This window comes from Mobula birostris, chromosome 14 (assembly GCF_030028105.1).
Source record: "Mobula birostris isolate sMobBir1 chromosome 14, sMobBir1.hap1, whole genome shotgun sequence".
Taxonomy (NCBI): domain Eukaryota; kingdom Metazoa; phylum Chordata; class Chondrichthyes; order Myliobatiformes; family Myliobatidae; genus Mobula; species Mobula birostris.
The window spans coordinates 88579202-88607187 of record NC_092383.1 but is presented as its reverse complement, the minus strand read 5'-3'; the positions used below and the strand labels follow the sequence as shown (position 1 = coordinate 88607187).

The 27986-nt window shown below is 42.2% G+C and overlaps 1 protein-coding gene across 1 annotated transcript; it reads left to right on the top strand.

Annotated features, from left to right (window-relative positions):
- Positions 1-27986, top strand: LOC140209413 (fibroblast growth factor 4B-like). Its single transcript, XM_072277659.1, has 4 exons — positions 1-6; positions 3869-4181; positions 24630-24733; positions 27755-27986. Exons 1-4 carry the CDS (start codon positions 1-3, stop codon positions 27929-27931), a joined length of 600 nt encoding a protein of 199 aa, XP_072133760.1. The 3' UTR covers positions 27932-27986.

Here is a 27986-nt window from a genome sequence, read left to right as displayed (position 1 = left end):
ATGAAGGCAAGTCTCACAGAGAACTCTTTTACATCAATTTCAGATGCAGCCAACTATGGTGAAGGACAGAATACTTATGTTTTTTTTTATAAAAAAAGAAATCACTACAAGAAGAATCTGCAGGAAATTGTTCTGGTGGAAAACTCTCCTCAGAACTGAAACATTAAGAAATCAAACTTGTTTTACGTTACAGGGAGGACTGAAGAGGGACTGGTCGGACAAAGTGTAAGGAAGGAGTTAAATTTGATACTAAAACGTGTAGCACAAAATAGAAGTTTGTAAGACTAAATGGTGTCTACTTGGAATGTGCGAATGGCCTGTTTCTCCCCTTACTGCCCAATGTTTTGTTTCTATTTTGAATGCATATCGTTAAGATTAGATACTGGTGAAGAATATTTTCCTCTGTACACACCTGCTGTCTCTATTTCTAAGTTATGTGTGTCTACTATCACTGCAGGGTTTGTGTGTGTCCAGAACAAAGAAGCAGACAGGAAAAGTCATTGCAGATTCTACCCGCCCTGCAGAATGCTTCTTCCAGAAGTTCTCTTCTAAAAAGCGCTTTAGAGCTACTAAAATAAAAACTTCACGTGATCTTATAAGTTTTTTCCCTTCAGACAGTTAATCTGATCAACCATTCTACTTAGCCCCCTCTATCTATTACCCAGTCACTCCACTGCATTGCAGGCACTTTAAACCACATTTTATAATGCTGTTTACATTGTGAATACATGCAGATTTTATGCACATTTTATTCCATATTCATATTTTGACCTCTAACTTTATTTTTATATAATTCTGTATTATTTATAATGGCTTAATGTGGGTTTTTGCATCGTGCCCTAACCATCACACCACAGCAAATTCCTAATACATGTAAATGTATATGGTGAGTAAATCTGATCCTTGATCCTTGATCTTTATCTCCACATTCCAGCATCAGCAGTATTTTACTCTAATTTTACTCTATGAATCCATATAATTTCTGTGAGACTTTCTCATATTCGAAGTCTCTTGCCATGAAGGCTAACATCCTATTTGCCAACTAACATCAGTATGTTAACTTACAGTGCTCTGTGTACAAAGGACACCCAGGAAATTTAGAAAACTGACACCTGTCCAGATAATTGTTGCTGGGATTGAACCTGGATTCTGAATATTGGCTGGGGAGAAGGTGACAGTTTGGGAACTTTCCTGTACTTAGAAACTGTGCCTTGTGTTCTTTCGTGCTAAGCTGAGATGTCTGACAGTGAAAGCTGCTTTTTGGAGTTTCAACCTGGACTTTTGCACTGCGCATATCCTTGGAACGGAATCCACGGCCATGTAACTTGGAGATGGGACTGCCCCCAACTGATCCATACAGTCATCCTATGTGACGTACGGGACAACAAGGAGATAATGCAATGGGGGATGGTCTCGTCTAGATTTCTTATCAGCTGAGTATTAGTTTGTACATTTATGCCTGTGATTACTCAAAGTCAAACCCGATTTACTGTCATATGCACAAGAGCATGGAAGGAGGAGGAAAGGCGATTTGATAGCAGCGAACAAGATGATGAGAGGCATAGATGGAGAGAATAGCCAGAAACTTTTCCCCATGATTGAAATGGCAGTATTGGGGGTATAATTTTAAGGTGATTGGAGGAAAGTATAGGTGGGGATGTCAGAGTTAAGTCTTTTACTCAGAGACTGGTGGGTGCGTGGGATATGCGTCCAGGGGTTGTAGGCTGATACATAAGGGGCATTTAAAAAACTTATAGATAGGCACATGGATGATAGATAAATGGAGTTATGTGGGAGGGAAGGATTAGTTGATCTCAGAGTAGGTTAAAAGGTTAGCACAGCAACGTGGGCCTAAGGACCTGTACTGTGCTGTATGGTGCAATGAAAAACTTACTTGCAGCAACATCACAGACACATAGCATCAGATAAGCAGCAATCACAGAAAAAAAAACATACTTCAAACATAAATTAGATACAATTTTATAAGGAAGAATACACAAAAGTCATTTTGTGCAAAGTGATCAAAGAGATCTGAGAGTTGCTAAACTGTGGTTATTAGGGTTGTGCCATTCGGTTGGAGAACCGAGTGATTGAAGGGAAGTAGCTGTTCCTGAACTTGGTGATGTGCCTCACTTCCTTCCTTTTCTCTCATGGTCCACCCTCCACTCCTATCAGATTCCTTCTTCTTCAGCCCTTTACATCTTCCACCTATCACCTGGCAGCTTCTCGTCCCCTTTGCCCACCCACCTACCTTCCCCCTCACCTGGTCTCACCTGTCACCTGCCAGCTTGTGCTCCTTCCCACCCCACCCCCCCAAAGCCCCACCTTCTTACTCCGACTTCCTCCCCCTTCCTTGCCGGGGCTCGGCCCAAAATGTCGACTGTTTGTTCCACCCCATAGATGCTGCCTGACCCGCTGAGCTCCTCCAATACTTTGTGTGTGTGTTGCTTAGGCCTCCCTTCCTCCTGCCCGACGGTAGCTGCGAGAATCCAGTACAGCCCGGACGGTGGGGATGGCTGATGACAAGGCCTTCCTGAGACAGCGTGCGCTGCAAATACTTCCAATGGGGGGGATGGATGCGCCTATGACGTGTTGGGCTGAGTTCACTCCTCTCTGCGGCTACTTACGTCCCTGCAAATTTGTGAAGCTTTTGAAGCTGATGGAAACCTAATTCTGGGGAAAGCTGAAATGGAATCTTCCAAGCTGTAGGCCAGAGCCCAGGAGTGATCAGCATCCCTTGTAAGCAGCCATCAAACGCTGCTTCTTTTTCCCCCAGCCTTAGAGGTTCAAACACCACTGTGTAATATTTCCTGATCCGTGGCACCAATAGGTCACTCTGTTCATTAACCACAGGATATTGAATGTTCTGTAAAGGACTGCAACTCCCCGTCAGTAGTACTCCTCCTGGATATGTACCAAGGCTGTCAGCAGAAATGTGGGTTGTGCTGTGGAGCTGTGTGTTTATTTAACAGGATGGGGTTGAATGGAGCGGGGGAGGAGTGAGAGGAGGAGGAAATACATTCTAATTATTGAGGGAAGGGGTACTTGTCTGCACAGTGGAAAATATTCCCTCCTGGCGTGTGTCTGTGTTGTTTTAATATTTATACACAGTGAAGGACTGAAGTACGCTTAAAATCTGCAAAGACGCTTGTACGAAAAATAAATGTTTATTATATTACATATTTGCAAAATTATATATGTGTACGTGTGTATATAACCACTGCTTTAAATATACCATATATATTTATTTAAAGCAGAGATTGATAGATCTTAAATTAGTAAAGACGTCAAAGGTTACAGGAGAAGGCAGGACAACTTGATTGTGCAAGGGTTAATAAATCAGCAATGATTGAATGGTAGAACAGACTCGATGGGTCGAATGGCCTGATTCTGCTTCTATGTTTTCTGGTCTTAAATCCCCTCTGCTGTTGCTACGTAGTACACTTTACTGCAGTCGGGGGCTGGTCCTGTGTAATGATGTGAGGTGATACAGTGGATTGCCTGCATTTTGAGCCTCTACATCATCGATCAAAAATAAATAGATGCCAAATTAACAAACGCTATATCCTCCCAAAATTCCCGTTCTATTTTTTATTTTAACCTCAAGTGTCAGCACATCGAAAGGCAAAGTTCATGTGCTCACAGGACGGATTAAAAGTGAAACCTATTGGCCACCAAGTTTACACACCAGAAAAACATTGATTCTGTTAAAGGTGTTTTATTTAATATTCTCTTTGGATTTTGTATGTGTCAGCAGTACTTTAGGCAGGCTCCAAAAATAAAGAGAGCCCTGACAGACATTGGACTGAAAATCTAGAAGCTCAGTTATTTTTAGTCCATCAATTCCTTACCCACGTGTCGGTTTAAGTTGATTAGAATGTTCCACCAGGCTCCTCTCCACTGGACCTGGCTGGTTGTTCTGCTCGGCCTTCTAGCTGGGATAGCCTGCCCAGCTCCAATAGCAACGAAAGCAAGAGGGAGCTTGGAAGGGAGATGGGAGACTCTCCTCTCCAGATCCTTGCATCCGATCTCTGGGAGGAAATTAGACCTCGGCTGGGACAGGGACTATTTCACAGGAATCAAGAGAGTGAGGAGGCTTTATTGCAATGTTGGCATCGGGTTTCATCTTCAAATCACGACAGATGGACAAATTAGTGGAGCACACCCTGAAAACCAGTACAGTAGGTTGTCAGCAGCTTTTCTTGGTTTTATTCCAGTTTCTGTTTGTATTTTTTATAGACGGGCACTTACTCAGGCAAAAGATTCACTCTGTGATGCTTAAATGTACAGGTACCTTATGCAAGATTTAAGGAAGCAATATCTCTCTTTATTGACCTTAGAAAATCAATAGGAAATTATCCTAGCCTCATCCTGAATGAATCCCACAATCTTTCAATAAGAAGTAATTTCTCTAAAAGGCTGTCCAGAATGTTATTACATGTGTTAAATTCCGCTGCATAGAATAGTCAATTACTGCAGCACAATTGCTTCCTTATTTAAAAACATGACTTAAATGCAACTGGCCTTATGGAATTTATAGTGTTTTGCACTGGGATTGTGAATGTGTTTGAGTTCCTGACTCATCCTCACCAGCTTTGAAATCTTATGTGTTTATGTTAAATGGTGTAATATAAACATTTGCTTAACAATTACCTGATGTTGCAAAGAGGCAGGAGAGAAGTCTGCGGGACCAAAATACTGGTTAACTTGTATTTTTAAAAATACAAAAAGATTTCAATTGCTGAACACACCACAAATGGTTAAAAACATGTTGCGGACAAAGCGGATACTGCAAAAATGAGAGTAAAGAATGCCAGTTTGCCTTTGTGTTTCAAGGTAGAGGTGTTTTGGCATTCACCGTGAATAATTCTGCACCTGTCACTTTTGAATGATGGTTTAATTAAAGGAGATTGAGTATACTTGGACAGCGGGTGGACTTTCAAATAAGGATTACTGCATCTTGGCTGAAGTACAAGATCAGCTGATACTAGGAGTAATCCCGGGCAGTGGTCAATGCATTTCCCTTGTATTTCAAGCCCTGTTTTATTTTAGACCAGACTCTCCCACCTTCACGTCTCCACCCACCAATGCCAAGCCTCCACCCTTCAAAATGCTTGGTCAAAAATAGACCGCATGTGCTACAGCATGACTGTAAGCAAAGTTACAAGTAGCCTCCTTCGCCACTGAATTATGTGTGCATGTATATACTGTAAGCTTTGAGGAGTAGATTGTCTGCAAAAGTCTACTTTCGTTTGCAATGCATGCAGACCTTCGGGAATTTCATATTTTAACTACTTTTTACTGCAAAATAGTCTTTCAGAATCAGAAGCAAGTTTATTATCATTGACATACAGTATGTCGTGAAATTTGTTTTGTAACAGCAGTACAGTGCAATAGATGAAAAAATTACTGTATGTTACAAGTATGGTATAAGTAATGCAAAAAGATAGCAAAAAGCTTCGTAACCCCAGGAATGACCCTTTTGCTTCTGTTGTTTGTGTATGCAATCCTGATCTTGCGGAACAAATATTCCTTCAGTAAATGTACAGATGGTAAAAAATGCAGGAAACAATTTGCAGTGATTACTTAACTTCCAACATCCTTTCCATTAAAAATTGAAGCTGAATGCCTGACACGTGTTTATTTACAATCTCTGTTGAGAACATGTTAGCATCCGTTGAAAACTTTAAGGAATGCAAATGAAAGTTAAAGTCATAGAGTCACCGGCTAATACAGCACGGAAATAGGACAATTCTGCCCAACTCATCTGCATTCCCATCAAGCATGACTAGGAACCTGTACAATCAATTTGTGGGCCATGTTGCTCAGGGTTTTGGACTATATATGTTTTTTTTGCATGACCTTTTTTTTTTGCTCACTATTTTGAACGTGCTGTGTACATTTTGCACCTTGGCCGCAGGGGAAAGCTGCTTCAGTCGGCTGTATTCATGTATGGTTGAATAATAGTTAAACGTGAATTAGATTTACCTACATTTGGCCCATATCCTTCTAGTTCCTTCCTATGCATGTACCTACCCAAATGTCTTTAAAAATATCAAGAGGTAAGTATTGGGTTGTGGTTATGTTACTGAAGAAGGAAGATTAGCAATTCTATAGCGCCCTTCACATCCCTTGAAGAGCATCCCATTTTCATTTATTTATTTTTACTTAGAGATACAATGCGGAGTAGGCTCTCTCAGTCCTTCGAGCCACACCACCTAGCGACCCCCAGAAAACCCAGTTTAACCCACACCTAATCATGGGACAATTTACAGTGACTAATTAACCTACCCCGTATGTCTTTGGACTGTGGGAGGAAACTGGAGGATTTGGAAAAAACCCGTTCACTCCACGGGGAGGACGTACAGAGGATGCCGGGCTGTCGTCGCGTCGTGCTAACCTCAGCGTCCCTCAACTGACAGCCAATGAGGAGTGGCCACTGTTGCAACATAGGAAGCAAGAGGAAACACTGTAGCAACATGCACGCATTGGCCATTTTATTAGGTACCTCCTATATGTAATAAAGTAACCCCTGAATATATGTTTGTTGTCTTCTGCTGCCGTAGCCCATCCACTTCAAGGTTCAATGTACTGTGCGTTCAGAGATGCTCCTCTCCATACCACTGTTGTATGAGTTACTGTCACCTTCCTGTCAGCTTGAACCAGCATGGCCATTCTCCTCTGTGCTCTCTCATTAACAAGGCAGTTTCAGAGATACTCAAACCACACCATCTGACACCAACAACCATTCCACGATCACATGCCTTCCCCATTCTGTTGTTTGGTGTGAGCAACAACTGAACCTCTTGACCATGTCTGCATGCTTTTACGCATTGAGTTGCTGCCACGTGATTGGCTGATTAGATATTTGCATTAACGAGTAGGTGTATTAGACGTCCCTAATAAAGTAGCCACTGAGTGTAGGAAACTAAAGGAATCCCTGCTGCAACATAGGAAACAACAACTAATTGACAAACAGCAAGTTGTCACAAACAACGGAGTGTTGAAGGGCAGGTAGAGTATCTTTGAGTAGTGTTTATTGATACTTGGTTGTTGATTTATTATCATATGTCCTAAGGTAGAGTGAGGAGCTTTGTTTTGCATGTCATACTTGTAGATCATTTCATCACATCAGGACATTGGGGTAAAACAGGGAAAGCAGCGACTGAATGCAGAATAAGCTTACAGAAAATGTGCAGTGCAGACAGACAATAAGGCACAAGGCCATGAAAAGGTAATTGTGAGGTGAAGAGCTCATCCTCCCATATCTGCTCGGTAGTTTTATCTCACGGTAACAGTAGGAGAGAAGCTGTCCTTGATTCTGATGGTACTTGCTTTCAAAGCTGTTGCGTTTTCAGTCGGAGGGGGAGGAGGAAGAAGAGAAAATAATGTTCAGGGTATCAAGAATTAGAGGGCATAGACTTAAGATGAAAGAGGAAAGGATTTGATACAAAGGATGGCATGGTAGCGTGGTGCTTAATGTAATGCTTTACAGCACGAGCTGTAAGCTTGGGGTCAATTCCCGCTGTTGTCTATAAGGAGTTTGTACATTCCCCCTGTGACCTCGTGGGCTCCTCTGGGTTCTTTCCACATTCCAAAGGCATACAGTTAGGGTTTGTGAGTTGTGGGCTTGCTATGTTGGCACCTGAGGCATCACTACGCTTGTAGGTTGCCCAGCATAATCCGCGCTGATTTGATTTGATGCAAAAGGCACATTTCACTATATGTTTCAACGTGTCCATGATGAATAAAGCTGACCTTATCTTTAAAAACCCAAGGGTCAACTTTTTCAGCCAGAGCGTGGTCAATATGTGGAATGAGCTACCTGAGGAAGTGCTTGAGGTCAGTACATTAACAACATTCAGGAACAGTTATTACCATTCAACCATTAGGCTCCTGAACCAGTGCAGTTCACTTCACTTACCTCAACATTGAACAGATTCCACAACTGGATCCATGATTTACGGACTCTCTTTCAAGGACTCCCCAACTCTTGTTCTCAATATTATTTATTTACTTTTTTTTTGTATTTGTAGTTTGTCTTCCTTTGCACATTGGCTGTTTGTCAGTATTTGTATATAGCTTTTCATTTATTTTATTGTATTTCTTTGTCCTACTGTAAATGCCTGCAAGTAAATAGTATAAATACTTTGAAAATAAATTTACTTCTGACTTTGAACTTTCAACATTTAAAAGGTAGCCACATGTATGGACAAGGTTTTGAAGACACGGGCTAAAAGTGAGCAAATGGGATTAATAGATTGGAATCATTGTTGGGCAAACATGATAGGGCTGAATTGCCTGTGCTCTGTGCTGCATGATTCTATGACTATAAATGTTGGTCAGTGCTTTGGAAATAACTCTATTGTCCTGTTTCAAAATAGATTTGTCTTTTATATCCACTTCAGGAAACAGTCTGTACCTTTCTCTGAGCTCTCACTCATGACTAAAGTTCTTCAAGCACGTGGCACTCCCTCAGAATTAAAATATTAGCCTAGAATATTTTTCTGTGCTTCTGTATCAGGAGGAGTTTCAGTAGCTAAGGAACAAGAGGACACCCATGAGACATAAGAGCAGAATTAGGCCATTCAGCCCATCAAGTCCACTCTGCCATTCTATCATGGTCGATTTATTATCCCTCTTAAACTCCATTCTCTTCCCTTCTCTCCATAACCTTTGATGCCCTTTCTAATCAAGAGCCTATGAACCACCACTTTAAATATACCTAACGACTTGGCTTCCGCAGTTACAGGTGGCAATGACTTCCACAGATTCAATACTCTCTGGCTGAAGTAATTCCTCTTCATCTCTGTTCTAAAGAGATGTTCTTCAGTTCTGAGGCTGTGCCCTTTATTCCTAGACCATTCCACTATGGGAAACATCCTCTCCATGTCAACTCTATCTGGGCATTTCAATATTCGATAGGTTTAGACAATTAGACTGAAAAACGTCTTCTTCCTGAGGCTTGTTGTGCAAATGAATAAGGCTTGCCTGGCTTACCAATGGCCTTTGAGTGTTATGCATCCTTGATGTCATTTATTGAATGTAAATATGGGATTTTTTAAAAATTAAGTCGTTCCACATGCATTGTAAATATCTGTTTTGCTCGGATTGGAGAGGCACCGTAATCTTGTTGTCTTGAGTAATGATAATGAAGTTCTCATCTACTCTATTATTTCCAATGAGATCCGCTATCATTCTTCAAAACTCCAGTCAGTGAGTACAGGCCCTAAGCCTTCAAATGCTCCTCATACCTTAACCGTTTCATTCCCAGGATCATTCTCGTGAACTTCCTCTGGACCCTTTCCTTAGATCTTTTCTTAGATAAGAGGCTCAGAACTGCTGACCCAACTCGGCCTTGTTGACACCCAGTAATCAGCATCTCTGGGTTGCTGTACCATAGGACTGGATCAATAAGGCAGAGAATAAGCCAGTTTCAGCAGGTGGGGTTCATTAAAACATCAGGAAATGGTGTGTTGGCTTTCATCAACCACGCAATTGAGTTCAAGATCCATCAGGTAATGTTACAACTATATAAGACCTTAGTTAGACCCCACTTGGAGTAATGTGTTCTGGTCACCTCATTAAAGGAAGGATGTGGATACTATAGAGCGAGTGCAGAGGAGATTTACAAGGATGTTGCCTAGATTGGAGAGCGTGCCTTATGAGAATAGGTTGAGTGAACTTGGCCTTTTCTCCTTGGAGTGACGGAGGATGAGAGGTGACCTGATAGAGATGTATAAGATGATGAGAGGCATTGACCGTGTGGACAGCCAGAGGCTTTTTCCCAGGGCTGAAATGGCTATCACGAGGGGGCATAGTTTTAAGGTGCTTGGAAGTAGGTACAAGGGGAATGTCAGGGGTAAGTTTTCACACAGACAGTGGTGGGTGTATGGAATGCATTGCCAGCAAAGGTGGTAGAGGCGGATACAATAGGGCATTTTAAGAGACTCTTAGATAGGTATATGGAGCTTAGAAAAATAGAGGGAAATTCTAGGTAGTTCCTGAGTAGGTTACATGTGGGCTGAAGGGCCTGTAATATGCTGTAGATTTCTATGTTTCTATGTTTCTGTGAAATAAAGAGCTGGTATTGGTAAGTACGACCCTGAAATCTTACCAGTGATGTCCACGATCCGAGAGAGAATTGTTTCTATGAGGCAGCACAGAGTTTCTATGAGGCAACACTTTCTCTCGCAGCTTTGTACCCGAACTTGTTAAAATTCATTACAGTGAATGATTGAACAATTATTAGTGACCACTACCTGGACTAGAGTTGGCTTTCATAATCCAGTTCAGGAGCCTAACGGTTGTAAATTAATAATTGTTCCTGAATCCAGTAGTGTGGGACCCAAGGCTCCTGTACTTCTTATAACCACCATCAAGCAGGAGGCACAGGAGCTTCAGGGCCTACACCACCAGGTTCAGGAACAGTTATTACCCTCCAACCATCAAGATACTGAACCAGCGTGGATAACTTCACTCGCCTCAACTCTGAACCGGTCCCTCAACCTACAGACTCGTTGTCAAGGATTCTACAACTCATATTCTCAGTCATATTTATTTATTTATTTTTAATATTTGCGTATTTTTTTCTTCTTTTACACATTAGTTGTCAGTCTTTGTTTATATATAGATTTTCAGAAATTCTATTGCCTTTAAATGCCTGCATGAGAATGTATCTCAAGGTAGGACATGTTAACATATACTTACTTTGATAGTAAATTTAATTTGACTTTGAAGGAAGCTCCTCTAATCAAGCTGAAGAGAAAAGGGAAACTCTGGGTTGATTTCACTGGTGTTGAATATACCTCAGTGGAAATATCCTTGCCCCGCAGTCACCCTGTTCAAATTAGATTAGATTATGAGGACAGGCAGTCCTCTTTTATTGTCATTTAGTAATGCATGCATTAAGAAATGATACAATGTTCCTCCAGAATGATATCACAGAGACACAAGACAAACCAAGACTAAAAGAAACTGACAAAAACCACATAATTATAACATATAGTTACAACAGTGCAAAGCAATACCATAGTTTGATAAAGAACAGACCATGGGCACGGTAAGTAAAGTCTCAAGGTCTCTCGAAAGTCCCATCAACTCACGCAGACGGTAGAAGGAAGAGAAACTCTCTCCTGCCATGAACCTCCAGCGCCGCAAACTTGCCGATGCAGCAGCCTGGAAACACCCGGCCACAGCCGACTCTTGAGTCCGTCCAAAATCTTCGAGCCTCCGACCAGCCCTCTGACACAGAGCACCGAGCACCATCTCTGCCGAGCGCTTCGACCCCAGCCCCGGCAACAGGCAATAGGCAAAGCTGAGGATTTGGGGCCTTCCCCTCCAGAGATTGTCGATCACACAGTAGCAGCGGCAGCAAAGCAGACATTTCAGAAGCTTCTCCAGATGTTCCTCCGTGCTTCTCACGTCTGTCTCCATCAAATCAGGATTGTGCATGGCCCCTACTTAACAAATACGGTATCATTTCGGAGTGGCCGTGCACGCTGCGTCACGCCGCCATCTTCTCCTCTTTCTCTACAGATCCTGTATTCTAATCCATGCACTGCAGCTGCCACAATGCACGTTGCTATTCTCTGTGCTCCTCTCAAACCCATTCTTCACATCATAGAGTCATAGGGCATTACAGCACAGAAATAGGCCCTTTGGCCCATCTGGTCTGTGATGAACTATTATTCTGCCTATTTCCATCGACCTGCACCTGGGCCAAAGTCATCCATATCCCTTCCATCCATGTAGCTATGCAAACAACTCTTAAGTGGTATAGAGTCATAGGCACACAATGCCTTGGTAATTGTTAAAGGGCTCTACCACTAATGTATCTGTTGCTTTGATGGCTCAGCATTACATTACAGGCATGATGCCTGGCAGCACTTTCTGTTCTTTGATTTCAGTATGTTTTAGGCTAATTGGAATAGTGGATAATTGTACCATTGCATGGGCTTTAACTAATGCCTATACTTTATATATCTCATTAAAACACTTGGGATGTTGAAGCTGTAGGTTTATTCAAGCCTTGTGACTAAGTATGTGACTCTGTAGATGTGGTCACCTGCCTTGTAGCTAGCGTGTTTTGATAATACCATTAAGTTGATTGAATTTGTGGTGATGAGTTTTACAACGCACTCTCAAGGCCAAGAATTTCAACTGGGGTAATTTCAGAATCAGAGTCGGATTCAGATTCAGTCCTGATGGTGGGTCTCACTCTGAAATGTCAAGTCTTTATCATCCTCCACTGATGCTGCCTGCCTTGCTGTGTCCCTCCGGCATTTTGTGTGTGTTGCTTCAGTTTCATAATCACTGATATATGTTGTGAAATTAGTCACTTTGTAGCATCTCAGAATTTGGTGGAAGGAATTACAATTCTGTATCTCCAGTGAATGATAGTCTACCACTGCTAGTTGGATAATAATTTTTTGGAGTAACACACACAAAATGCTGGAGGAACTCAGCAGGCCAGGCAGAGTCTATGGAAAAGAGTAAACAGTCGACGTTTCAGGCCGAGACCCTTCATCAGGAATGAAGTGAAAATGATGAGGAGTCAGAGTAAGGTGGGTGGAGAGGGGGTGGGAGGAAGAAACATAAGGTGAAAGGTGAAACTGGAAGGGGGGTGTTGGTGAAGTAAAGGGTTAGGAAGTTGATTGGTAAAGGAGATACAGGGCTGGAGAAGGGGGAATCTGATGGGAGAGGACAGAAGGCCATGGAAGAAAGAAAAGCGGGGGGAGCACCAGAGGGTGGTGATGGGCAGGCAAGGAGATAAGGTGAGAGAGCCAAATGGGAATGGGGAATGGTGAAGGAGGGGCCATGACCAGAAGTCCGAGAAATTGAACCTCCAACCTGACAAAATGAACACTGATTTCTTGAACATCCGGTAATGCCTCCCTTTCACTTATACTAACACTGAACTACTCCAGAAACAATAGACTCACTGTCAAGGACTCACGTTCTCAGTAATATTTATTTTTATTATTTGCACAGTTTTCCTTCTTTTACACATTAATTGTTTGTCAGACTTTTTTTATTTATTGGCATACAGTGTAGAATAGGCCCTTCTGGCCCTTCAAGCCATGCCGACTAGCAATCTTCTGATTTAACCCTGGCCTAATCACGGGACAATTTACAATGACCAATTAACCGACCAACCAGTACGTCTTTGGACTGTGGGAGGAAACTGGAGCACCCGGAGGAAACCCACGTGGTCACATGAGAACATCTTTACAGATAGCAGCAGGAATCGAACACGGGTCACTGGACTGTAAAGTGTTGAACTAAACACTATGCCACAGTGCCCTGCCAAATTATTTATGTATAATTATTCATAAATTTTATTGCCTGCAAGAAAAAGAATCTCCATGGTGACATATATGTTCTTTGATAATAAATTTACTTTGATTATGACCGTTCTCAGTACCAACGATGGTGGATTGTGTTTAGAGTAATGGTGATAGCTAATCTGATATTCCCTGTTCCAAACCACCATCCAAACACAGAATTATAAATAAAGCAGAGATTGGTAGGTTCTTGATATGTCAGGGCATCAAAGGTTATGAGGAGGAGTCAGCCAAATGGAGTTGAAAGGGATTATTAATCTGCATGATGGAATATCAGAGCAGACTTGATGGGCTGAATGGCCTAATTCTGCTCCTATATCTTATGGTCTTATGTTCGCTAATGAATGAATATGGCATTATTGTTTTGGAGACTCTGTGAGGTGCCACATCCTTACACAAATAATACTTTGTTATAGCAATTTATTCGTTAAATTACAAATTTTACAGGAATATCGTTTTCATCACTGATGTTTAACTCAGAGTTTCCTAGGCAAGGTTGTTGAAATAACCAAAGATACAAGGTAAAGACGGCACTATTAATACATTCTGACTATTACCTCAACAATATTCCTATCTTAAGTTCCTGTGGGATAAACAGATTGAATGAATAACCTTCTGATTCAAAGCACATGATTGCGGGAAAGATGAGATTGATTTTAACATCCACTGGATTAAAAATTGTATAGGTTACTTCAGCAACTCATGTTACATTATTCTCAAGGTAAGTAACTTCCTTTTTGCTTCTCTCTTTCTCGCCCACATATTAATTCCATCTTGCACATTTATTTAATTGAATTACTTAATGTTTTCCCGCTTGCTTTTTTAATCTGTCTTCATAGTCCCAGTCTGACAGATTAATTTCTGCAATTCTCTGTTATTAAAAAAAAACATAGACATAGAAACATGGAAACATAGACATCCACAGCACATTACAGGCCCTTCGACCCACAAAGTTGTGCCGACCATGTAACCTACTCTAGAAACTGCCTAGAATTTCCCTACCTCATAGCCCTCTATTTTTCTAAGCTCCATGTACCTATCTAAGAGTCTCTTACAAGACCCTATTGTATCCGCCTCTACCAGCGTCGCTGGCAGTGCATTCCATGCACCCACCATCACCATTTAAGTTAGAGTATTGAACAGAGAACAGCACAGGAGCAGGCTGTTCAGCCCATCATGCCGGTACTGACCATATTAAACTACCACCTGCCTGCACATAGTCTGCATACACCTGCCTGTTTATGTGTTTGTCTAAATGTTCCTATTGGATCTGCTTCCTCTATCTGATCTAGAAGCACATTCCAGGCACCTACCACCCTCTGTGTAAGACCAACACACGTCGTATTTCTCCTTTAAACTTGCCCCTCTCACTTTCAACCCATTCCCTTTAGTATTTAACCATTTCCACCGTAGGAAAACCACTCTAACTATCTACCCTGTCTACAACTCTCATAACTTTGTATGCTTTTATCTGGCCGCCCCTCAAGCTCCGATGCTCCAAGTTTATTCACTCCAAGTTTAATCAACCTCTCCTCCTAGCTAATACTCTCCATTCCAGACAACATCTCAGTGAACCTCACCTGTACTCTCCCCAAAGCCTCCAGATCCTTCCTGTAACGCGGCCACCAGAACTGCACACAATACCGAGGCGGCCTAACCAAGTGTGGACTAACCAAAGTTTTATACTCATTGCCCTGACTGATGAAAGCAAGAGTTCCATACACCTTTACCACTTCAAAAGTTCAAAGTGAATTTATTATCAAAATACCTATATGTCATATGAACACACAACAGAACTGCGCAAATCTGACTGTCATAGAGTTGGATATGATGGACAACCTATATGTCACCATATACTACCTCGAGACTCATTATCTTGTGGGCATTCACAGTAGATACAAAGAAATACAATAAAATCAATGAAAAACTACAAAGACCGACAAACAGCCAATGTGCTAAAGAAGACAAACTGTGCAAATACAAAACTAATACTGAGCACGTGAGTTGTAGAGTCCTTGAAAGTGAGTCTGTAGGTTGTGGAACCAGTTCAGAGTTAAGGGGAATGAAGTTATCCATGATGGTTCAAGAGCCTGATGGTCCAGAGGGGTAATAACTGTTCCTGAACCTGGGGTGGTATGGGACCAAAGGTTCCTGTACCTCCATCCCATGGCAACAATGAGAAGGGAGTATGGCCTGGATGGTGGGGATCCTGTTGATGGATGCTGTTCTCTTTTGTGGCAGCTCTCCTTGTAGATGTGCTCAATGGTGGGACAAGCTTTCCAACTGTACTGTCTCTTTGAGGGAATTATGCATTCATATCCCATGATAACCTTTGCATATCAATTCTTCTAGGAGTGCTGCCATTTACTGTATACTTTCTTTTGACGTCCCAAATGCAGCAGCTCACAGTTGCCCAGATTAAAATGCACCTTCAATTTCTCGATGCTGGTGTACAACTGATCTATATCCTACTGAATTTTTGACTACCCAGCTCTGCCCATGTTGGTGCAACAAAGTTGGGTATCTTCTTTGTTGCAAACAAAGACCCAGGAAGTAAGCTATTGGGGGCCTTTTACCTTATGAAGGAACTTCATTAGAATGGTCATAGAGGAGTTGTGATTGCTTTTAGACATCCAAAAAGCAAAGGCCAAGAATATGAGATGGGCACAGTAAATCTAATGAGAAATTCAGGAGAAACGTCTTCACTCAGAGATGGTGTGAGTGGGGATCTGTTAGAATGTGGAGCAAAACACCAATGTTGTGAAAGGGACAAGTCGATTATGGAGGGCAGAGGGCGGCACATAGCGTAGTGGTGCACGCAATCACTTTACAGCGACAACTGCGAAGATTGGGGTTCAATTCTCTATGCTGTCTATCAGGAGCCGATATGTTCTCCCCATGACCACTTGAATTCCCTACGAGTACTCCAATTTCCCCCCAACGTTCCAAAAGACATACAGGTTAGTGTTAGTGAGCTGTGCACATGCTATGTTTGCACCAAAAGTGTGGTGATTCTTGCGGGCTGCCTGGCCCAATCTGCGCTGATTTGATTTGACACAGATGATACATTTCACCCTATGTTCGGATGTTTCGATCTTTATGCGACAAATAAAGCTAACCTTTGTCTTTTGAAAGAAGTTGGGGTGGGTGAAGCATGGAGCTGGCTACATGACCCCATGAGACAGGTCCACTATTCAATTCATCGGAATCAGGTTTAATATCACCAGCATATGTTGTGAAATTTGTTAACTTTGCAGCAGCAGTACATTGCAATACATAATGATGGAAAAAATGTGAATTACTTTAAATATATATATATAATAGCTAAATTAAAGAAGTAGTTCAAAAATAAATACAAAATCAACTATAAAAATAAAATAAATCATCTACCCTATCCACGTACTTGGCCCTGGCTCATTCAGAGTGTATCGCAAGAAGCCATCTCTATCTTTCCTTTATTACTCTCAATGATTGGACTTTCACAACTGCAGGAGAGGATTCTAAAATCCGGCAATGTGCAGGCAAGAAGAGTTTCTCCTCATTTCCATATTTCCTTCCAACGCGATAAGAGACCGACGTGTCCCATGGAGTCTATCCCATGGGGAGACATGCCAACTGTAAGATTGGGGTCAATTCCCACTGCTGTCTGTAAGGAGTTTGTACATTCTCCCCATATCTGCATGGGTTTACTCTAGGTGCTCTGGTTTCCTCCCACATGCCAAAGACGTGCAGGTTACGGGCATGATATGTTGGTGGAAACACTTGCAGACTGCGCCCAGTACATCCTTAATGCAAAATGATACATTTCTCTGTTTATTTTTATAAACGTGTGACAAATAAAGCTAATCTTTATCTCTGGAGGTTCCCTATCATGCCTTCTCCCATCGCAGTGCTAAACGGTTCACTCTGTGTTCTGGGGAGCCTCACACGGAGCATAAAGACCATCAAAGTTTCCATTTGTGTACTTCTGCTGGGGAATGTTGGGAGCTGCAAGACATGGAAGGAAGCAGATCCTGTGGTGAGATAAGGAGTGAGTCTGGACCTCGGAAGAACGTGGCTCTGATCTTTCCTCCTTGTTCATGGGGACATTGGCGATGGCAGGCATCAAGGTTTTATCTCCTTTGAATATCAGAATCAGGTTTATCGTCACTCACGTATGTCATGAAATGTGTTGTTTTGGGGTAGCAGTACACTGTAATACTTACAGAATGAAATATAAAAAATAAATTATAAAAAAGTGAGGTAGTGTTCATCGACATTTCAGAAATCTGATAGCAGTGGAGAAGGAGCTGTTCCTGAAACATTAAGTGTGCATCTTCAGGTCCTATACCTCTCCCTGATGGTAGTAATGAGAAGAGGGCATGTTCTTGGTGGTGACAGACCTCAATGGTGGACGCTGCCTTCTTGATGCATCATGTTTTGCAAGATATTCTTGATGGTAGGCAGGCTAGTGCCCACGATGGAGCTGGTTGAGTTTTCAACCCTCAGCAGATGTTCCCGATGCCTGCTTGATCGAGTTTTAGTTGATGCTTGTTCCAGGTTAGATGGATAGGAGAAACAGTACTATGTGTGTTCCTGAATCTAACCTAGCAGGACAATCCCTTTAGTTACAGGGAGCCATGGAAACTTTGAAAACATTGGGATGCTATGGTAGAAAGTACACAAAACAAGCAAAATTAAATAAAGCTATACTCCTCATGTCAGACCTTTCTGTGGGGCTACAACAATTCTCTTGGACAGATCTGACTCCTCACAGCAAGGGTTCCCCAGCTGGGGTCCACAGACCCCTCGGTTAATGATAGGGGTCCATGGGATAAAAGTAGGTTGGGAACCCCTGCTTTCCAGGAAGCGGTCTATGGCGTTGTCAGCCATGCATGAGGGAGTCACATGACTTGTAATGTAAAATGCTCGGACTTTCACTCTAGGAGTTATAGGAAAAAGTTGAATAGGTTAGAACTTTATTCCCTGGAGAGCAGGAGAATGAGGGAAGATTTGACAGAGGTACACAAAATTATGAGGGGTATTGATAGGGTAAATGCAAGTGCTGAGATTGGGTGGAACTAAAACTAAAGTTCATGAGTTAAGGGTGAAAGGTGAAATGTTTAAGGGGAACATGACGGGGAACTTCTTCATTCAGAGGTTAGTGAGAATGTGGAATGAACTGCCAACGGAAATGCTGGATGTGGGTTCGATTTCAGCTTTTAAGAGAAGTTTGCATCCAATTAGCATATTACTCTGGGTTCCCCTGTTCACAGTATCAAACAAGTTGCCTGCAGTAACGCACACAAAGTGCTTGAGGAACTCAACGGGCAGACAGCAACTATGGAGGGAAATGAAATGTCGACATTCCAGGCCAAGACCCTTCATCGGGACTCCTGAAGTCCTATTGAAGGGTCTCAGCCCAAGATGTCAACTGTTCATTTCCCTCCATGGAACCTGCCTGACATGCTGAGTTCCTCCAGCATTTTGTGTGTGGTGCTCAAGATCTCCAGTGCCTGCAGAATCTCTTGTGTTTATAATGACCTCTAGTGATGTGAGTTAGCCATATCCATTAATGAATGAATGAGGTAGCCTTACTTAGTCTAAAAGAGGTAGCCTGTCTCTTGGCTAATCCCCTAGTCTGGAGGTCACTTCTGATGTCTGTTTTCTGTAGGTGTCAGGATGATATTTTCCCAAATTAGTCATAGAGTCACAGAACACCACAACACAGAAACTGGCCCTTTGGCCCATCTAATCCATGCTGAACTGTTATTCTACCTAGTCCCATTGACCCGTACCTGGACCATTGTCTTCTATACCCTTCCAATCCATGTGCTTATGCAAAGTTCTCTTAAATGGTGAAATCAACCATGCAACCGTGACTTCCATTGGCATCTTGTTCCACGCTCGCACCAACCTCGGAGTGAAGAAGTTTCCCCTTGGGTTCCCATTAAGTACACTTAGTGACCACTTCATTAGGTTTTTTTCGCTCGGGTAATGCAAATATCTAATCAGCCAATCACTTGGCAGCAACTCAAAACACAAAAACACGCAGATGTGGTCAAGAGGTTCACTTGTCGTTCAGGCCAAACATTAGAATGGGGACGAAATATGATATAAGTGACTTTGAACATGGTTGGTGCCAGAGGGGGTGGTTTGAGTATCTCAGAAACTGCTAATCTCCTGGGATTTTCACACAGAACAGTCTCCAGTTTACAGAGAATGGTGCAACAAACAAAAAAAATAAGTCCAGTGAGCGGCAGTTCTGTGGGCAAAAACACCTTGTTAATGAGAGAGGTTAGAGGTTAATGGCCAGACTGATTCAACCTGACAGGAAGATGACAGTAACTCAAATAACCAAGCGTTACAACAGCAGAGCATCTGTGAAGCACAAAACATCGAACCTTGAAGTGGATAATGTTATGTTTTGCATCATCGAAACCTTAAACTAATTCAAAGGAAGACACGGGAGTCTGGGAGTGCAGGTCTGACTTTGTGTTTACTTTAACTAAGGCAGGCATGTATCACGCGGTAGCGTCATGACATATGTTATTCATGTATTTATACATCTAACTCAAAATGAATTATTTAAACAAACAAGAATAGTTAATCAGCCAATATATATACAAGATTACTCAAATATTATTTAAACATTAAATACACAACAGATGGGCTACAGCAGTCGAAGATCATGATTGTACACTCATTAAGTAATGTGGCCACTGAGTGTATTTCACCTTTCACTCTTAACCTATGACCTCTAATTCTATGTTATCTAACTATTATCTAAATAGTAATGTCATGTTTCAACAATGGTTTATTGGTCAGAAAGCATCTTTAAAATAGTTAGTAATTTCAAAAAAAATAGTATACTTTTATTGCTTCTAAAGGGTCTCAGCCCAAAACATGGACTCCTTATTTCTTCAGATGTTGCCTGACCTGCTGAGTTCCTATAGCACGTTGTGTGTGTTACTCTGGATTTCCAATATCTGCAGAATCTCCTGTGTTTACTTGTATGGAACACAATGTTGTGACAGATTATTACCCAGTCTGGCGATCCTTTCCTCTAACACTGTTTGAGCTACTTCTGCCGATGATCAGTAGAGTTTTGATTAGTGAAAGTTGACAACACTGGAAGGCTTGTAACAGAAGCTAGCAGTTTTGGAACATAATATACCAGTGCTTAGGGATTAATGATTGTGCAGTGTGAATCATCTCAATGTGTGACACACTGCTTTAATCTTGGTTAAAGTTTTGCCAACTTTTTATCTTTTTATCTATTTGAATAATACTAATTCCACCAAAAGTACACCAGATCCTCTACTTAGTCAGAGTTTACATTATTTCATAATACCACTGCAAGTAACCATACCAGTTTAAAGTTCAAAAGTTCAAAGTTAATTTATTATCACCATATTGTATCATAAGATTTATTATCTTGCAGGCATTCATAGTTGAACACCCAAGTTAGGCAGTCTTTCATTGATTCTATTATGGTTATTATTCTATGGACTTATTGAGTATGCCCACAGGAAAATCTCGGGGTTGTATATGGCGACATATATGTACTTTGATAATAAATTTACTTTGAACTTTGAAAACAAAAACACAATATAATCATTGTAAAACTATGACAAAGACAGACAAACAACCAATGAGCAAAAGAAGATGAACTGCATAAGAAATAGACAGATAGGTAGATAAATAATACTGAAAACATGAGTTGTATAGTCTTTGAAAGTAAGTCCATAGGTCGTGAAGCTGAGGTGAAAAGCTTTTGAATATTTCAGAACGTGCCGTGTTCACCACTCTGTGGGTGGGATTTGATCCTTTTTACCAACTACTGTTTCCATCTGGAAGGCTGATGTTGCTGGGGAGCCCTCGTCAACCTTGATTGATTTCTGTAGACCTGAAATACAAAATGACAAACGGATTTCAGTAAAATAATAAATTTTATTTCAGTAAAATAAACAGATCAGTCAACAGGAAATCTGTGTTATGGGAAAGTTACAATGGATGTAATTTTTTACTTCTTCTTGAGTAATGGTCAATTACAGCCATGCATAACCTGCATGCTGGAGTTACCAGGGTCAGCAAACCTGGCAACTGTGGTGCCATTGACCAGCATGAATAAGTGGGAGGTGTGGCAGTAGTTAGTTGTGCAGGTATTGTGAGGGCAATACTTGTCCATATATGGAGAGTTAATCCTGCTTGATTGAATTGTGAGACTGAGCATAGGGCACACTCACTATTTCAGTCTTATAGCTTGAAACCATGTACAGCACAGTAGTTAAGTCTTGAGTCCAGGGTCCAGAGATTTAAGCATTTTACAGATTAGGAGAATGGGCAAAGTGGCAGATGGAACAGAGTGTAGGGAAGTGTATGGTCATGCACCTTGCTAGATGGAATAAAAGTGTAGATTATTATCTAAATGGGGACCAAATTCAGAAATAAGAGGTGCATAATTCCCTAAAGGTTAATTTGCAGGTTGTGTCAGTGGTAAGGAACTTAAATGCAATGTTAGCATTCAATAGGTCTAGAATATATAAAAGCAAGGATGTCATTCTCCTGAGGAGGAGAAGATGGCGACGCAACACAGCGCGCAGCGGCCGCTCCGGTGAATGATATCTGTTATCTGTCAAGTAGGGTACCATGCACAATTCTGATTTGATGGAGGCAGACGTGAGAGCACGGAGGAACATCTGGAGAAACTCCTGAAATGCCTTCTTCACTGCCGCTGCTACTGTGTGATCCAGAATCTCCGGAGCAGAAAGCCCCGAGTCCTTGGCTTTGCTTGTTGCTCGACGGCCGGGGCGGGGTCAAAGTGCTTGGCAGAGGATGGTGCTCGGGAGGCTGTATCAGAGGGGCTGGTCAAGGGCTCGAAGTTTTCAGATGGACTGAGAGTCGGCTGCAGTCAGATGCTTCCAATACATCGGCAGTTGTCGGCACCTGGAGGTTTATGGCAGGGAGAGATTCTCCCTTTTGCCGCCTGCTATCGGGACTATCGGGAGTCGATCGGAACTTTGAGACTTTTTTTTTACCGTGTCCATGGTCTGCTCTTTATCAAATTATGGTATTGCTTTGCACTGCTGTAACTATCTGTTATAATTATGTGGTCTTGTCAGTGTTAGTCTTTGGTTTGTACTTTTTCTGTGATACCACTCTGGAGGAACATTGTATCATTTCTTAATGCATGCATTTCTAAATGACAATAAACGAGGACTGAGTGTCCTCATAATCTAATCTAATCATTCTGAGGTTTTATAAGGCATAGGTCAGACCTCATTTGGAGTATTGTGAGCAGTTTTGGGCCCCTTATCTCAAGTGGAATTCATTGCCGCAAATGGATGTGGAGGCCAAGTCATTGTGTATGGGGTGGGGGGGATGAATACAGGGCCCTGGTGGAGGACTTTGTCAAATGGTGCAAGTTGAATCATCTGCAGCTCAACATCAGTAAGACAAAGGAGATGGTGATGGACTTTAGGCAGACTAAACCTGGACAGCTTCAGGTTACTATTGATGGCGAGGACGTGGATGTGGTAAGGACCTACAGGTACCAGGGGGTGCACCTAGATGACAGATTTGAGTGGAGCACCAACACAGAGCCTGCATACAAGAAGAGCCAGAGTCACCTATACTTCCTGAGGAGACTGAAGTCCTTTGGAGTGGGCAGGCATCTCCTTCACATGTTCCACCAGTCTGCTGTCGCCAGTACAATCTTACATGTGGTGGTGCATCAACACGGGCAATGTCAACAGGCTCAATAAACTGATTAGAAAGGCTGGCTCTGTTATAGGAGTCATTATGGACCCACTGGAAGCTGTGGTAGAACAAAGGACCCAGTGGAAAATCCTGGCAATTCTAGACATTTCTCACTCTCTGCATAGATAGGTAGATAGATATACTTTATTGATCCTGAGGGAAATTGGGTTTTGTTACAGCTGCACCAACCATATAGCATAAATATAGCAATACAAAAACCACAAACAATCAAACAACAAAATGCAAACTATGCCAGATGGAAATAAGTCCAGGACCAGCCTATTGGCTCAGGGTGTCTGACCCTCCACGGGAGGAGCTGCAAAGTTCGATGGCCACAGGCAGGAACAACCTCCCATTATGACCAGTGTTGTATCTCGGTGCAATATGGCCGGAGTCCAACAGCAAAAAGTTCAATATCCGGTCTACAAACACGTTCCTCGATCGTAATATGACCAGGATTGCACCATTCGTTGTTAACCAGAACAGCAAGCCCCCAACTCCTTTACGCTTACCAACTTGGCTGAACAGAGGAGCAATTTTAGTAATAGACTAAGACAACTGCACTGCTCCAAGGAGCGCCATAGAAGGTCATTCTTACCCTCGGCCATTAGGCTCTATAATGAGTCAACCTACAGCTGGGAAAGCAATGAACTCCTCCTATTAGACTACTTTAAATAGCTTTTTTTTTCAATCCTTCTTACTTCTCTTCTAATATTTGTATATCTATGCAATTGTAATGCTACTGTGACACTATAATTTCCTTTGGGATCAATAAAGTATCTATCTATCTATATTTAAAGTGGGAGTTGATAGGTTCTTGATCAGCAAGCACGCTAAGATTGCAGGGAGAAGGCAGAAGGATGAGGTTGAAAGAGAAAATAAATCAGCCACGATTGAATGGTGGAGCAGAGTCAAGCGTCCAGATCCTGGCCCTATGTCTCATGGTGATATGATCCTTCTACCTCGATATTCCAGTAACCAGGGTTTGATCCTGACCTCTGATGCTGACTTTGTGGAGTTTGCATGTTCTCCCTGTGATACCTTGTGTTTATGAACCACTAGGGTTTGCTTTCTTTTGAATTCCAGGTAGAAGGTTCTAGAAGTGACGTGCCTCTGAAAGATTACAGTATTTATTTTCAAAATGACATTTATATTGGTAGGAATAATTATAGAATGTTAAAAGCCCTTGATAGAGTGGATGTGGAGAGGATGTTTCCTATAGTGGGAGAGTCTAAGACCAGAAACACAGCCTCAGAATAGAGGGTCATCCTTTTAGAATGGAGATGTGGAGGAATTTCTTTAGCCAGAGAGTGAGGAATCAGTGGAGGAAAGTCTTTATGTATATTTATGGCAGAGGTTGACAGATTCTTGATTGAGGGGTATGAAGGGTTACGGGAAGAAGGCTGGAAGTTGGGGCTAAGAGGGAAAATGGATCAGCCATGATGAAATGGCAGAACAAAATTGATGGGCCAAATGGCCTAATTCTGCTCCTATCTCTTATGGTCTAATGACATTTATGATTCTTATTTCTTTTCCCTTTAGGTCTTTTAATGATTTCTACGGTAGAGTTGGGAGTGGTCAGTTTGTATGGTATGAAGACCCATGCCTTCATTGCAATGAATAACAAAGGTCGACTGTATGCAGCGGTGAGTAAAATCAACTGTGTCCATCCTCTTCTCTTTTTCAGTTTTCTAGCACAAAATCGGGCGTTTCCAGCTCAGCAAATTGAGCCCTTAGATCCGAGTCCCCAGAGCAGCCTGGAGTAGGCCCAAGCCTCGGTCTCAGTTCCTCACGTTAGTGACCGGTCACGCACTCAGTTCACCATTTTACTGGCAGGCTGACTGCAGTGGTACAACACTCCCCCAACATGACACCAAGATGTCGGGCGTGTGTTAGAGGGCAGCACGGTGGCAACACTTCACAGCACCGGCGACCACCGATCAGCATTCACATCCCGCCGCTGTCCGTAAGGAGCTTGTACGCTCGCCCCACGACCGCATAGGTTTCCTGCAGGGGCTTCAGTTTCCTCCCACATTCCAAAAAGAAATGTACGATTAAGGTTAGTGAGACATGGGTTATGATGGCGCTGGAAGTGGCGGCGACACTTGCAGGCTGCCCCCAGCACAACTCTTGGATTGTTTTGGTTGTTAATGCAAAAGGATGCACTCCGCTGTACGTTCCAATGTACAGTACTAGGCAACAGTTTTTTTATATATATATATACACACACACAAACTATACATATATATATATAGCTAGGGTGCCCAAGACTTTGGAGCAGTACTGTAGTAATTTTATGAATTGCACTGTACTGCTGCCACAAACAAAAGCAAATTTCCAAATTTCATGACGTATGTGAGTGATGATAAACCTGATTCTGATACGGGTCTCTATTATGGACTGAGAGTGGGAAGGAGGCAGGGAGAAGGGAAGGAACAGGAAGCACCATGGAGACACTCTGTAATGATTAATAAACCAATTGTTTGGAATCAAATGGCCTTGCCTGGTTTCTCAGGGCTGGGTGACTCTGCTCCCGCGACACACCCCTGCGCCCCCGCCGTTCCTGGCACTCCTTCTCTGCTATCAATCCCACACCCCACCCGTGGCGCTCCACCCTCGCCAGTCCCAACACAGTTTGCTCTCTGCTCCACGTTGACAAATACAGTACTGTTCAAAAGTCTAAAGTATCCTAGCTATATACATGTGCCCAAAGCTTTTATACAGTACTGCCTAAGGGACTAATAAACCTAAACTTAATCATTATCATTATCTTTGTGCATCAGACCTTTAAGGTACATTGCAGTCCTTTCCTTTCTATATTTTTCCTAATTGTATGAGGGGAGAGGAACATCGACTCAGACCATGAGAGGCCTGCGTCGGGCATTTTCATGCCTTACAGGGCGCAGATTGGAAGCCTGTGAGGGGCACCACTCCTCGCACAGACACTTTATAATTGTATAAATGTGAGCTAACAGAATCAAAATCAGAATTAGATTTATTATCAGTGACGTATGTCGTGACATTTGTTGTTTTATGGTGGCAGTACAGTGCAATGCAAATAAAAATGCTAAGTTACAATAAGAAATATATAAAAAAAAAGTAAGTAGTGCAAAGAGAGAGCAAAAAGTGAAGTAGTGTTCATGGGCTGATAGTAAAGTAAAGGCATCCGTTAGTCTTGCAAGACCATGGATCTGCGCCTGGAAAGTCTTCACTCTCCAGGGCGCAGGCCTGGGCAAGGTTGTATGGAAGACCAGCAGTTGCCCATGCTGCAAGTCTCCCCTCTCCACGACACCAATGTTGTCCAAGGGAAGGGCATTAGGACCCATACAGCTTGGCACCAGTGTCGTCGCAGAGCAATGTGTGATTAAGCGCCTTGCTCAAGGACACAACACGTTGCCTCGGCTGGGGCTCGAACTCACGACCTTCAGGTCGCTAGTCCAATGTTTGGCCACGTGCCACGTGCCCGCACAATGGGCTGATGGACTATTCAGAAATCTGATGGTGGTGGGGAAAAAGCTGTTCCTAAAACATTGAGGCACGTTCTTCAGGCTCCTGTGCCTCCTCCCTGATGATCATAATGAGAAGAGGGCAAGTCCTCAATGATGGATGTGACCCTTTTGAAGCATCAACCTTTGAAGATATCCTTGATGCTGGAGAGGCTAGTGCCCACAATGGGGCCGGCTGAGTTTACAGCCCTCTGCTGTTTTTCCCAATCCTGTGGAGTACCAGATGGAGATGCAACCAGTTAGAATGCTCTTCATGGTACAACTGTAGAAAATTTGTTAGAAAATTTGGTGACATACCAAAGTTCCTAATGAAATATTGTACAGTCACCAACAAAGTATGACAGCAGCAGTATAACAATCCTCCAGTATTACACCAAAATGTCACACTGGTTTGACAATATGAGTGAGTCTGATAGCTGGATGCGTGTCAGAACTTTCCTTTGCATGACACTCCTTTTCTTTCCGAATTTTTGATAATTCTTCAAAAGGGCGGCATTCGTCATGAAGGACATACCCTCTCTCATCGCTACCATCAGGGAGAAGGTGCAGGAGCCTGAAGCCACACACTCACTGTTTTAGGGACAGCTTCTCCCCTCTGCTATCAGATTTCTGAATGGACAATGAACCCACGAGCACTGCCTCGCTATCTTTGTTTGACTCTTTTTCTGTGCTTCTTATTTAATTAAAAATTCAAAGTGTTGTTCAATATCTGCAGGCTGTCCTGAAGAAAATTCCACAAAATAGCAATAAAAAAAGGTGTGACCAAAAACCAGAAACACATCATAATATATCATTTTATATATATATATATACACACATATATATTTCTTATTGTAATTCATAGTCTTTTTAATGTCTTGCACTGGTTTACTGCCACAAAAATGGCAAATTTCACATTTCACTGATTTTAACTGATATTAAACCTGATTCTCATTCTGATTCTCTATATTCTCCATAGAAATGGGAGCTAACTGTCACAGTGAGTGATACAATACAGTTAGTGGAGGAGAGCTTTGTTCAGTGGCTTGGTGTTCTAAGCTTGTATACAATTGCTACTACATCGCTAAAAATGGTTTTGTAATGAGGAACTGAAGCCTGTGCTGTAATTATACGAGCACTCTCTGTGAACAGGCATCAACTGACAAGTAACTTCTCTTTCAGACGGACTTCAATAACGAGTGCAAGTTCAAAGAAAGGCTCTTGCCCAATCGCTACAACGTGTATGAATCAAAGGCCTACCCAGGGATGTACATAGCACTGAGTAAGCACGGAAGAGCAAAAAGAGGAAGCAAAGTTTCACCCACCTTGAGAGTTACGCATTTTTTGCCAAGGCTGTAAAGAAACGAATACTTGAAATTTCACAAGTCCTAAACTTCATGGAAATAGCATTGCA